This window comes from Lonchura striata, chromosome 14 (assembly GCF_046129695.1).
Source record: "Lonchura striata isolate bLonStr1 chromosome 14, bLonStr1.mat, whole genome shotgun sequence".
In the NCBI taxonomy this organism is placed as follows: Eukaryota; Metazoa; Chordata; class Aves; order Passeriformes; family Estrildidae; genus Lonchura; species Lonchura striata.
This window is the reverse complement of record NC_134616.1, coordinates 11,139,032-11,152,701: the sequence shown is the minus strand read 5'-3', so window position 1 is coordinate 11,152,701 and position 13,670 is coordinate 11,139,032. Positions and strand designations below refer to the sequence as shown.

General features: G+C 44.9%; 1 protein-coding gene across 3 annotated transcripts in view; it reads right to left on the bottom strand.

Moving 5' to 3' along the window:
* Positions 1-12,744, bottom strand: part of GAB3 (GRB2 associated binding protein 3) — a 64,301-nt gene extending 51,557 nt beyond the window's left edge. For all 3 annotated transcript variants that reach the window (XM_021547884.3, XM_031504796.2, XM_031504797.2), the window contains exon 1: positions 12,419-12,744. In XM_021547884.3, coding sequence (XP_021403559.1) covers positions 12,419-12,490 — 72 coding nt within the window. In that variant the 5' untranslated portion in view covers positions 12,491-12,744. The remainder of the gene's footprint in view (positions 1-12,418) is intronic.
* Positions 12,745-13,670: the final 926 nt, after the last annotated feature.

Sequence of the window (13,670 nt, the reverse complement as noted above, 5' to 3'; positions counted from 1 at the left end):
TCAAGGCCAGGTTGGATGGGCCCCGAGCAACCTGATCCAGTGGGTGGCATCCTGGCTGGGGGCTGGAATGAGATGATCTTTAAGGTCCCTTCCAACCCAAGCCATTCTGTGATTCTGTGTTCTCACACATGCCGTGGTGCATAGCAACTCATCTGTTGGGCCATCTGCTGAGCTGCCTGTACTCAAATTAGGACTGCAACTCCTCCTTCCTATGTGCAGCCTTTCAAATCTTACACCCTCCTCACTGCAAACCTTCTCCTGCTTCATCCATTACATCATCCATCCTCATCAGCTGGGACTGGCTGCTAGGACAGGAGGTGTTTGGCAGCCTTTGCATTGTCTCTCACCCTCAGATCAATCCCCTCACCTGGGGAGAGCACTTGCCTGCACTCTGTGTGCTGCCCTATCAAACAGGGTCATCATTGCAGAGATGGTGCAGGAATCCCCCAGCCAGCAGTCAGCATCTGCTTTTGCATTCTGTATTTCTAAGTCCCCAGCTGGGGATGGTAGCATGGTCTACTGCTGGCCATGAGTCATGCAAATCTTATGCCAGGCAAAGCAAAAATGGCTGCACCATGCATGGATTTAATCTCTCAAATAGAAAGTGAGATTTTCACTTATTTTTAAGAAGTTAACAATTTCTCTGCAACTCTGCTTTTATTTCTCACCATAATTCTATCTGGCTGAAATATCTTTTTGTGGAAAATTGTGTGAGTGAGTTGTTACACAAAATGAACTGAAATTGTGCATTTGAACATATTCATATCCATTCATTGCCTCCAGTTTCCAATCACAAGCTGGTAAATGCTGCAGTTCCCATACCACATCCCATCTCTACCAGTGTCACTGCAGCTACCAGAATCTCTGATAATAATGCCAGATTCGGGGGGGTGTGTGTGGGGGGGGGGGGCGGTTCACTGGGATGTAAAATTCCTACCTGCTTTTCTCTTCCCAATCCCTTGCTGCCGAGGACCATGGCTCTGTGCTTGACCTGCATTCAGCCAATTCATAGAAAAGCTGAAGAGAAAAGCCTTGAGCTCAACCTGACATTTAAGTTCAGTGTTTAGAGGTGATGAGACATCACCAGTCACAAGGTACTGTTGTTGCTCGTAAGGAATACGTAGGAAAACAGTTCCAATCATTTAAATGTTCCCTATAAATATAGTCATAATGGGTTAGAATTTGAGACTACATTTTCTAGCTTCTGTTTTCTCTCTAAGCTCCTGTTTTGCTAAAGAACATGAGGTACCATTTCTATTTCAAGGAATTTTTTTCTGATGAATCTAAGTACTTTGTACATGAAACCTTTTCATAGAGGACAAAGAGGTATTCCAAGCAGATTTGTGCAAATTCATAAAGGCAAATGAAGGCTTCACATCCAACCTTCCAGTCTGACTCTGCACCTGCCTGATTCCAGCAGTTTATTAAAGCCAGTATTTGCTTGGCCTTTCTGTTCTTTATGGGTGCACTTGACTCTGGAAGGGAAAAGTTTTGTGCTAGATGGTAGAGACTCAGTTATGCTACAACACCATATTTCATTGCTGCTGTTGCTGTGCAGGCTCATGTGCTCTTTCTTGTTATCCCAGCAAGGAGCCACGAAGATTGTGCACCATGAACTAAATCTGGAGTGATTCTGCACAACCATGTTTCTACTCAAAAAGGTACTCTGACTGCAGCAACCTGAGCTGGAAGTCAGAAGTGACCAGCTGCCCTACCACAAACTGACCTGAGGCTTTATGCCCATTAATAGTATAAGGTCTTACATCTGCATGCTTTCCTCTGCTCCTTATCTTTTATTCATATGCATAGATGACACATAAAATATCTGCTTTCTCTAAAAACAACCCAATCTCTGAACTAAAATCTATAACAATATGCTCATACAGAGATCCCAGCTCCATTTCCAAATCCAGTAAACTCCAGACACAAGTCAAACTGAAACCTATTGTGGGTGCACAGTGACTTCTGAGTAGATCAGAGTTAGGGCCACCACTGATGATGTCTTCACATAGCTGAGGCTGCTAAACTACAGCCTCACCATTCCTTAGACCTGTCACTGGGGACCATCTCTAGGACTACCCCTCTCCATCACTGTGTTCTGGGAAGGACTGCACAGCTACAGCTTCACACAAGCTCCCCTTGACTCTTCACCTCCCAAACTTGTGCTGCCCATTCTCTAATGGCAAGTTTCACTGGAGCACCTCTGAGCCCACGACAAGGTAAGTGCCACAGTGAGGGGAGCTTGTACTGACTGAGAACAGCAATGCAAATATGCTTAATCTTCATCCAGCTAACTACAGCTTATCTGAAAGCTGGCCATATCTGCCAGCTTCTGCCTTGGCACAATTTCCTCCAGTTTAACAATCAAGCTGTTTGCTCCAGCAAAGAGCACAGGCAAACATCCCTGCAGCCCATCTGGACTGCTCTAATGGGTAAACTGCTTTAATCTACCAACCAGCAAAACAAGTTTGCTTACAAGTTTTAGAAAATAATTTCAAGGACCTGGAAATATAATGAAAGGCAAATAGATCCCTCAGTAGGACAATGTAACAGAACTGCAGAGGGCATAATTCCTCCTTCATTCCACTTAGCAATGCTGCTGTTGCTGGGTTAAAACTGGGCAGTTTACTGAGCATATGCAACATAGCCCTGGAAAAGACAGGCTGTAGGTTGCTCTTCTCCCAGCTGCAGACTTCTGTGGAGAAAATGCCTGGTAAAACCTTATTCACTCCAAAGAGAGATAAATCATAGTAATTGCACTTTAGGTTTTGCGATAAATGCAGTCTCTGGCAAGGGTAAAGGATTTGACAGAATCCAAATGAGGGTTTGAACTCCACAGGGGACAAGAAAGCCTCTAATACCCTCTCCTTGAGAGTGAGGCTGAATGCTGGTTGTGGTAGAAAACAACTAATTGCAGCAGCAAATTTGCGATGAAAGTAAATAAACAACCCTGATGGATCCTAAACTCTTGTTGTTTTCTGACACAGAAAGTCAGACACACCCCAAGTCTAAGGCACTAGGGGTTGGATTGGGGCTGAAAATAGGAAAGTATCTTATTAAACCAACTATTCACATCCATCATATTAGGAAATGGTCCTAGTCATTCAAGTTCCATCTCTTCATTCAAGGAACATTAACAAAGAAAATTTTAAATCTTGTGCAATTTAGGATCAAGACTTGTTGCATCTTTGGCTCTCACTGTACCTCTAATTTAATCCTCTTCTATAAATTTTATGCTAAATGTGGGATTTTCTGGAATGCTTCAAATCCAAAGGTTTCTTCCATAGAGGGAACTTGTTTGTTTGCAGAAAAGTAACAGATTTATGGAACTATAAAAATAACACCACAAAATCTCTAATAGGACTGCTTGCACTGAACTGGTTAAGGCTGTTGCTGTGGACTTCTTCCCTAACCCACAAAGAAATTAGAGACCTCATATTGTGTCACGTGAATTACGTGTTTATAAGTAAACATATATAGTTAAAGAGAAGATCTTCCAGATTAATTACAAATCTGCTAAATTAACTCATGGCTCAGTGCTGTTCCATGTCCCACCTCCTGCCAGGGGAAGGTCTGGCAGCTTCCAGCTGCTCTGCCATGGACTTAGAGCTCCTGATGCTCCCAGGAGCAGCAGGGACAAGGGTTTGGTGCTCAAGGAGCACAGCCCTGAGCCTCCAGCAGCTGCCAGAACGTCTTGGAAATAAAGTCAGAGGCCTCCCTCTGCATTTAAGGAGCCTGCTGGGCTCATTCCTGGCCTAGGGGTGCCTCTGCCTCAGCCATGCAGGTGGAGGGAGGGCTGGGCTCTACTTTTCACCCAAGTGGCTGCAGTGCCCCCGTCCCCTGGATCAGCCCCTGGGGCTTGAAGGAGCTCCTGGTGCCCAGCCACAGAGGCTGCAGAGCAGCATGGAGGGACCCTGCTCTCGTGCAGGTTCACAAGCCAGGCTCACAGAGATGTTCAGGCAGCCCGAGGTGCAGGCAGGCACCTGGGCCCTGAGCACATTTTGTGTATCTGGTCTTTGGGAGCCTGCCAGACCACCTCAAAAAGGACAATGGACTCACATTTCCTGGTTGGTTTTTTTTTTCCCCTCAAAGCTTGCTCCCTCTGACAGGTTTTCCCTTCTGCACGCCTTTGCAGAGTGAATTTTCAGCAGTCCCCGAGTCTTTGATACCTCCAAGTACCTTCTCAATTCACAGCAGCATGAGGTGCCACTGTTTTACTGTGCAAACTTGATCTTGCAAATAACAAAGCCAAAAGACTTACAACTCCCATGGTGTCATTTTTTTATACTCTGACATACTCAGAAATTCTGTTGTAATTTCCTTCTAAGTAGTCTAGGGTTAATGAGACTGAAGAGAATAATAGGAAGGAAATAAATAATTATATATTCTCTTTTTTTTTTTTTTTTCAACATGTCCCAAATGTCACCTTTGACCTGGCTTTCTATTTCTGGCATGGACTAAACTCCCTCTATTTATTTAGCAGCCTACACACCATTACAGTAACATAGCAACAGTACTTTCAGTTGTGAATTTGAAAAAAAAGCAAAGCAAAAAAAAAGAACATATGAACATATTAAAACTGTTAAAGCATTGCAGTCTAGTAACACTTCAATAAATACCTTTTTTTTTTTTTTCCTTTAAATATTATTAAATTTTATTCCAGAATTATTAAGCTTCCAGTCTGCAAACCCAAAGGAGAGGGAAGCACAGGGGAACCAAAGCAGTGTCACCAACACAGAGCCTGTTCTTCCTATGCCAATCTGATTGTCCCTAAACCTTTCTGTTTGTATGTCTTAATGATGTTTCAGCTTGACTATTTATCGGGCTCAGAGCAGATGAAAGCAGGAGTTTGGGGAGGATTCTGAAAGAATGATGGGGTTTAGCTGGCGGCTTTCCATCACTTTTCAGAAACAGTTCACCATTATTTTATAATCTGTAGCTCAAGGCTGGTGTGACACTCAGTTACCTGTCAAAAAAGAATATTTGGAAAAGTATAAAGTATAACAGTAACAGGAGTAATGGGAGTAACAGTCCCATTTTCAGCTGACAGTCCAAATCTCTCTGTTCTACCAGGAAAATTAACCAGTGAAGACCTATAAAAGCAGCCCTGGGGTCAGGGGAGGACCCAGTGAAAACATGTTGCAAACCTTTTTACAGTGGGAGCAAAGCGCTTGAAAATCTCAAAAAACCCAATTCCCTGAGCTACTTGAGTGCTTCTTATTTTTAAACCTAAGGCCTCAGCGAGAATGCAATTATTTTCTTAGGATGGTTTCAAAATGTTGAACTTATTAAAAATAAAACTTCTTAAGCTTGCAAAGCTTCCACTATAAATATTAGTAAACAATCCAGATGATGTAGCTGGGACAGCAGTGAGCACTTGGCCAAGGAACATTATCACTTCTCCTGAAACTGTTTCTTCACTGCTACTGTAAACTCAGCTGGCATCTCTTGGGATGTTTCCTCTCCTCCCAGGGGGATCTGATCAGCTCTCGGTCACCTCGGAGTGCTGGGGGCTTTTCATGGAACCAGAACAGCCCCTGGAAGTGCAGCTTTGCAGCAGGCACACAAAGCTGGCTCCCAAACGCAGGAAAAGCTCTGGCAAAGCTCGTGGCTTTACTGCTCCGCTTGTGAAGTCTGCAAGTAAAACAGAGCTCATGCTTGCTCTGAACTATTGGCTTCTCCTTGGCACGACCAGTTTGTGTCAGCTTGAAAAAAATGGCTCCACAACTGTAAAATCCTTGAACTTCTACAAACAGTTTGCAAGTCTGGTATGTAAAAACAGCCTGCTCACAAACTCCGTGCGCTGCTGACATTACAACAGTTGCAAAGTTAGAAAGGGTCCCCTTATAGCCATTATTCTGTCCAACAGAAATATGAATACATAACCCACGGTCTCAAGACTTGGGAGTCACAGGATGAATATTTATCACTAACAGGCCTCACAGAAAGTATTGTCTTTTAAAAAAGGCTTTGTCAAAAATGAACCAAAAACTTTCATATGACAATTTAAGTTCATTTTAAATTAACACTCTCTTATAAGTAGTTTCAAATTCATACTCATAGCAACATTTTACTGCCTTTCTCTAAAATGCTCTATGACAAGGGATCCTGGAAAACTGAAATGTGCTGTTCAGGGCTTTTGTGGAAAGCTACAATGCAGTTTTGACTGCAGGGGTCAGGTGGGGTTTTTGGCATCAGGAGGAAGGGGAATAACAAAATCTCTAAGAACAGTTGTCTCATTCTAACAATTACAATGCTATGAATGGATTAGCCTCAGAAAGGGAGTATTTTTCTGGCACAAAGATTAGGCATCAGTTTTGGTACTTTGAACAAATACTAAGCTGCAGCAGATTTTAGAATTGAGTTTTGCATGGCTATGTGTTTGTTGGCTTGTTTGTTTATTTTCTTGATGCAACACAAACTGAAGCAAGTAAAGGATATTATTGTAAAGCAGAAAAAAATTGAAAAGTTAAAGTATTGCATTTTATTTAACAATTAAATGAGAGAGAAGAAATGTATTTTATCTGGCTGCATGTCATGTTTTGACATGCAAATTATATTTCAAAACCAGTATTTTTTCCTTGTCTTATCACATTACTAAGTCATTTCCAAATCAAATGAAAAGGACAAAAAAAGCAAATAAAATTACTGTTTTTCCAACTAATAACATTTTAGGAATAAACTTGTCCCTTTCCCTAAAAACTTATTGCATTTTCATAACAAATATTCATAGCATTTTAATGCATCATTGGTAGAAGTAATGTGTTTATCTATATTTCCATAGATTTCATGCTACAACAAAGACTTTACCAAAGTACAACTGGTAATGCATTTTCCTCTGAGCCATGTTTGACTGTATCACTCCTTTATTAACCACTTGAGTTAACAGTTCCTTCTCTATTTCATGTTTTTTTAAGGCTCTATTTTTGAATGCAAAGACCTGATAACTTATGGGTTTCTGTTTTGAATAGAAACCAATAGCTGGACATTCCTGTGCACTGAAAACATGCAGTCAAAGATTAAACTGGGGCTTCAGGACTATTATTGCTCCACCCAAATAAATAGTTCAAGGGAAATTATTCTGATACACAGGTTGCCAAGAACAGCAGTGTTTTTTAGAAATTATTTCTTTCTTAGAAGTCAACCTATCTCATTAAGCATTGCATTTAAACTATCAAAACATCATTAAAATGGAAGAAAATGGTCTAGAATAACCATCACATTTAGCCTACCAAAACAAGGTCTGATTCGCACATAGCTAATTACAAATGTTTAATTCCAGTTCTGGAAACTCCTCCCTAACATAAATATTCTGCTGTTATTTTACCACTGAGATCAATTTGTACAGGAGTTCACAGAGAGGGAACATACAGACTGTCACACAGGACCTTCTGTTTGAAAGCCTTAATTTTCTCAAAATTCAGTTCTTTTTTAATACACAAACCAGATAGAATATACACTGGATTTTAAAATGAAGTAACAACAGAAAAAAATCATAGGCACAAAACTTACAACTGGGACGAGCTAAAGGGCTCTGACAACGTTCTGCACCCCACGTGACTCCTACTTCCACACAGCCTTTGAACCACAGCTACAAAACCCGCACAAATCGGTTAAATAAACTCAGGGAGCTGGGGATATTTATTCCAGGAAAGTGTGAAAGGTGGTCACAGTTCTCTGTTCAAAAGGGACAGCACTCAAGAGGTAAGGCTCTGTAAGAAGCATCTGGAAATAAAAAGACTTAGGGATAAAAATTAAATTTGGATTTCTTCTTGATAATATTTTCCAGAAACTTCCCCCAAACCCCACACCAGCAGAAGTACTTGACCTCACAAAGCACTTGGGGATTTTTTTCAGGGGAGGGTGGCAGTGTCCTCTGGTGACAGCAGCCCAATGCTGGATGGCAGAGCAGATGCTCTCCGTCCCACCCGCCCTTCGCTGTGCCCTGCGACTCCTGTTCCTATTACTTGAGCAAACTCTTCCATAATTCTACTTTACTTTTTCTTCTTAGTAACTTCCTGTTTGTTCTCCTGATAAATACCAGAACTTCAGCTAAAAATGGAGAAGTCGCCTAGATTCTCTTATCTTGTAAACCCCCAGCCTTGGTGTGCTGCGGTTGGGTCCTGGCAGATCCCCCAACGGTCAGAGGTGCTGGGCTGGGCTCTGCTCCGTCCTTCTGGCAGCACTTACTGCCCACACACAGACACAGCAGCAAAGAGCTCTGCCCCACCAGCTTCTGCCATAGGGTTCATTAATTGACACCTCTATTTGTCTTCCCAGACCAGACACTCCATGAAGAAGTGTGGTAGGAGCAAGGCTGCATTTTTTAATATGGAGTCCATTTCGGCATCTTGTTCTAGAGATGCTGACAAGGAATTTTGATTTTCAACAATGTTTGAAGAAAGCAGTCACTCAAGTAAAGCAGGAAACTTGCCCTTTTTTGATCAAGTGGTCTTCCCTCATCAATTGGTATAGTACTGAAGATTAAAAATAGCTCTTCAGCTGGGCTACAGCTGCACAGCGTTAATTTAAATGGAGCTGCAGTGACTCACAACAAGCAAACATCTGTATATGGCCCTTTACTACTGCAAACCACATAACGCTAACAGCAAGTAAACACTGGCAGGGCATTCAGAGGAGCTACTGCTGCTGTTCCACGCCTGTGTGACAAACAATGGGACAGCGATTTGAGGAGAAGTTGCAATTAGCTGTGTGTTAAAATTCCCATCTCCTCCTTCTTGTCAGCATATGGGCAATGTGTCTTCTCAATAGCACTGGACTCTTATTTCATTAGACATTTTCTAGGCCTTCTTCAATGTTGTTTTTCCTTTCATTGTGACTTTTTGCACTGGCTGCGTTAAGTCCTTTGTTTTCAAGGCCATGAAACCGTTCCTTCCTTCCACCTCCCCCAATAAACAAACAACAAATAACAACAGTCAGTGATCAGATATATTTCCCCATGAGAACTACCAAGGAGCCAGCGATTCAATGCTGACATTACAGAATTGAGATGGATGTACTCAGCACCAATATAAGGAACTGTGAAACCCATCAAATTTGAAGCAAATTCCCCCATCACATCTAATTTCCTACAGAGGCTGGTATTCACTGATCCACTAAGATCAACAGCAAAAATCTTCATTGAGTTTTCCTCCTGTGGGGCTGAATTCAAGCTATGACTGATACTTAACATTTTTTGTCTAGAGCAGGATGGACTTTACCTATATCACCACCACTTCTTAGTTTTTGTGAGCAGCTTCTTCCTCTGTCTCCTGCCCCATACGCAGCTTCCCGCAGCTTTGGCTGTTCCCTGGCACCCCTCAGGCCCACGCAGACCTGGTCGGTGAGAAAAGCTGGAGCCAAGTGGGGAAATGAAAGCAGCCCAGCTTTCGGGTCACACTTAGAGGACAAAGTACTGCAGCACACACCAAATGCTCTCCTGGGAGACTCCTTGCACAACAGCCTCTATAGATAGGCTGACGTGGTGGTTTCATGGTTCAAGTATCAGATTGAGAGAAAAGCATTGTCCATGCCATTAAATCACTATTAGAGTATTTGCCTGATGTAGCAAAGCTCCCTGTGCTTTCTAACGAATTCTTTGTGTTTAGCATTAAGCTCTCTGTTTTTACAGAAAGTTACACTGGGGTAATTAATCTCATGTTCGTTTCCTGCACATGCAAGACAGCAGCCTTTGTTAGGGAATGATAAGACACTTCTAAGAATAGTGTTACTAAGAGCATCGGCTTTGTAAGACATTACAGGAAAAATATAGACTCTTAACACCTGCTTTTCACTTTCAAAGTTTTGAAAATAATGTTCTGCTTACCTAGAGGCAAATTCTGACTTGATAATGCATAGAAAACCTAATTGCTTTCACCAGAGAACAAATATAAATGAAGGTATACTTTGGTATTTAGGGTCCAGTCTTGGAAAGAATAATTTGTTTAATTTTATAAACACTGCAAATATTCCCAGTGGCTTCAGCGGGACTATTGCAGTTCCCAGTCTCAGAATCTGAATTAATTTCTTTTTCTGATCTTTTAACCACATATACCACTGAAATTAAATGGATTTTCTTAGTTATAGATGCAATAGATGAAGGATTAAGAATTTATCTGTGTGTAAAGCACTGGACCCTCGGGTCAGACCTTACAAAGGCCGGATGCTAAACTCAGGAAAATGTAAACTGGGAGACAAGCGCATGAAAGCAAATGAGGCTGGGCAGCGTCCGAGAGGTCCCACGAGCAGCGGCCAAGCTGGCACTCGAAGCTCCCTGGAAGCGCCGGCTCAGACCATGGGCTTTTCCAGCTGAGCACAAAGGGTGGTGTTGAACTCGGGCATTTATGTATGTTGTCAGCTTAGAACCGGAGCCAACACCATTCTCCTGTAAGCGGTTGACACTTGACACCTACTGAAGTCAGTTTAAACAGGCATTGTTTTAAAGCTCTGTTGTTTTTAAGCAGTCACTGTGGTTCAGCCTGAGCTATCTGCTGCCCCAGTGCAAGATGCACAGCTGCCGTGCTGGTGAAACTCTACGAAAAATAGGGAAGAAGTAGTTTACAGCAGGTGAGAGACGATTTCCATTTGGTTTGTAGCATCCAGTGTGGAACCAGTCATATGAGAAAGGACATTAAGCTTTGTTGTACTTGCACTTTCTGCTTTATTATGGACAAATAATAAATCTTTATCCTTATCCTCCTAACCAGAAAACAAAGCTTAATCTGCAGAGATCTGGCCGATCTAATGGTGTTTGGAGAATAACATAGACCAAATTTCCCCTGGTTTTGTAGTGCAAAATCTGAGCAGAGCAGACTGCAAGTAGCCTTGCGAGCTGATCAGAGCCCCTGTTGTGACTATTATCTTGACTGTATAATGGGGGCTTTCAAACCCCAGCTTTATCACACTCTGTTTTCTCTACTTTGCCCTTTTATGAATATTGAGTCATCAAAAATAGCTTCACTGACAGAGTTACTAATGATACCAGCTGGGTGAATCAGTGGCCCTTACACTGTGCCTGCCATACAGTGCTATTAGTACACTCATTACAAAATACAGCGAAAATGAGATGCCCGTAATTTATTTGCGGCTCCCGTGAGACACATCATAATGGTTATTTTACAATTGGAAAATGCTAACTGAACAAAACAAATATTCAGCCACTTCAATGCAATACTGTGGTCTACAGGCAGAAACTCTGGCTAGGAATAAGTTAAAAATAATTCCAACATCAGTAAATTATCTTTTCTGCTAGTTTTCAGCCAAAGAAAAAAGATACGCTACCAAATGATATCCACCATATTCTTCCACAAGACAGTTATGCCTCATATTACCGGGAAAAGCTAACATCAGCACTCCAGAGAAAATGCTGATAAACAGAAGTGAATGATGTAAGCTGTGCATGCGGCTCGGAGCGCCGGAGACACGGCCAGCGGCATCCTTCGAGTACGGTGCAGAGCTCCAGGGCAAGTCAGGTTAGAAGGGCATGACTCAAACGGGTATTACCGACTCCAAAAGTGTCACAGCAGAACATAACAACATGCCTGATGAAGAGCCACCACAAATGAGTATGCAAAATGGCCCATGAGGGGCTTATATTGTTAATGCTGTCCCAAGCAAAATTTTAAGGGCCATTTATTCCTACCCGGAGTGCTTTCCTCGCAGCCCTGCAATGAGACAGTTTCCTATGTTTCCCACACACATCCTTTTTTTTTTTTTTTTCAGACAAACAGGCAAGCAGATAGAGAATGAAACAAGGGGCCCATAGTGCAGTTGCAGATCTCTATGCAGGGCTCGCTTCTTCTCCCCAGCCCCCTTCACCTTTCATCTATCAGGAACTTTACAGCACAGCATCTTCCAGCACCTCTTTATCACAGACCAAAAAGCTTTCTGAAGCTTTCTGCTAACAACAGCATCTGGCATTGGTAAATAAAACTATTGCATATGTTACCTTTAGCAAGTGTCATAGAAATTACAGAGCATCTTAACAAAGCCAAGCCTCAGAATTTAAATTACTAGAATTTTGGCTGTTTGGGTTTGGGCTTCCCCCCCCCACACCCCCCCTTTCCTTTCAGGATGTTCTTGTCCGTCCCTGGAAAAGTGACATCTGCAATTCTATTACAACAATTCTGTTAGTTACGGCAACGTTAACTGAAACCGAAATGTGGTTTTTAACCTAAAATATGTTGCATAACAGCTCAAGTACTATATTCTTACGAGCCGAGAAAGGTTAATTCCAGAGGGCAAAAGAATATCGGAGGAAACTAAAATACTCCATAAACGCATAGACTTGGAATTCTTTTTGTTTTGGTCCAAGGCGAAGCCGAAACGGGCGAGAGATTTCAAAGGAAGAGTCAGACAGCGAGCACATGCCGAAATCCCCTTAGCGAGAAAAAAATATCAGCAAAGCCTCTGCACTTACGTATCTCTTGAGTTTCTTCTCGGGGGGGGATTTGATGAGCCATCCAGTGCAAACCACGTCCCCCGAGCTCATGTTCCCCCCGGGCGCGGAGCGGCGGAGCGGGAGCCAGGGTGCGGGCTGCCAGTGCGAGTGTGCTTGCTATGTGCGGCTGTGTGCGCGGGGATGCGAGTATGTGCGGGATGTGTCTGTGAGTGTGTGCGGGATGTGTCTGTGTGTGTGTGCGGGATGTGTCTGTGTGTGTGTGCGGGATGTGAGTGCCTGTGAGTGTGTGCGGGATGTGAGTGTGTGTGTGTGCGGGATGTGAGTGTGTGTGTGCGGGGATGTCAGTGTGTGTGTGCGGGGATGTCAGTGTGTGTGTGTGTGCGGGACGCGTGTGCCCGGCTGTGCGTGTGTGCGTGCCGCGTCCGCCCGAGTGCGCGCCGCTGTGCGCGGCCGTGTGTCCGCCCGTGCGGGTGCGCGGCTGTGTGTGTGTGTGTGTGTGTGTGTGTGTGTGTGTGTGTGTGTGTGTGTGTGTATTGTTCCCAGCCAGTTCGCACCGCAGCAATCAGCTTCCTTCAGCTGCGCTCCGCTGCGGCTCCAGCCCGCGGAAGAAGTCATGACATTGATCACTGACACGGCCAGCCCTCCCTCCGCCGCCAGCACAATGCAACACACCGAGCACGTGATGGGCGGCCGGGGCTCGCCGCTGCGGCACCCCCGGCACCGGCAGCGGCAGCGGCAGCGGGCGGCTCCCGCGGATGCCGGCCGTTCCTGCCCGGAGCCCCGGGGATAGCGGCCGCCCCTGCCCGGAGCCCCGGGGATAGCGGCGGTCCCTGCCCGGAGCCCCGGGGATAGCGGCTGTCCCTGCCCGGAGCCCCGGGGATAGCGGCAGCCCCTGCCCGGAGCCCCGGGGATGCCGGCGGTCCCTGCCCGGAGCCCCGGGGATAGCGGCGGTCCCTGCCCGGAGCCCCGGGGATAGCGGCCGTCCCTGCCCGGAGCCCCGGGGATAGCGGCCGTCCCTGCCCGGAGCCCCGGGGATAGCGGCAGCCTCTGCCCGTAGCCCCGCGGATGCCGGCGGTCCCTGCCCGGAGCCCCGGGGATAGCGGCTGTCCCTGCCCGGAGCCCCGGGGATAGCGGCGGTCCCTGCCCGTAGCCCCGGGGATAGCGGCTGTCCCTGCCCGGAGCCCCGGGGATGCCGGCAGCCTCTGCCCGGAGCCCCGCGGATGCCGGCAGTCCCTGCCCGGAGCCCCGGGGATGCCGGCAGCCTCTGCCC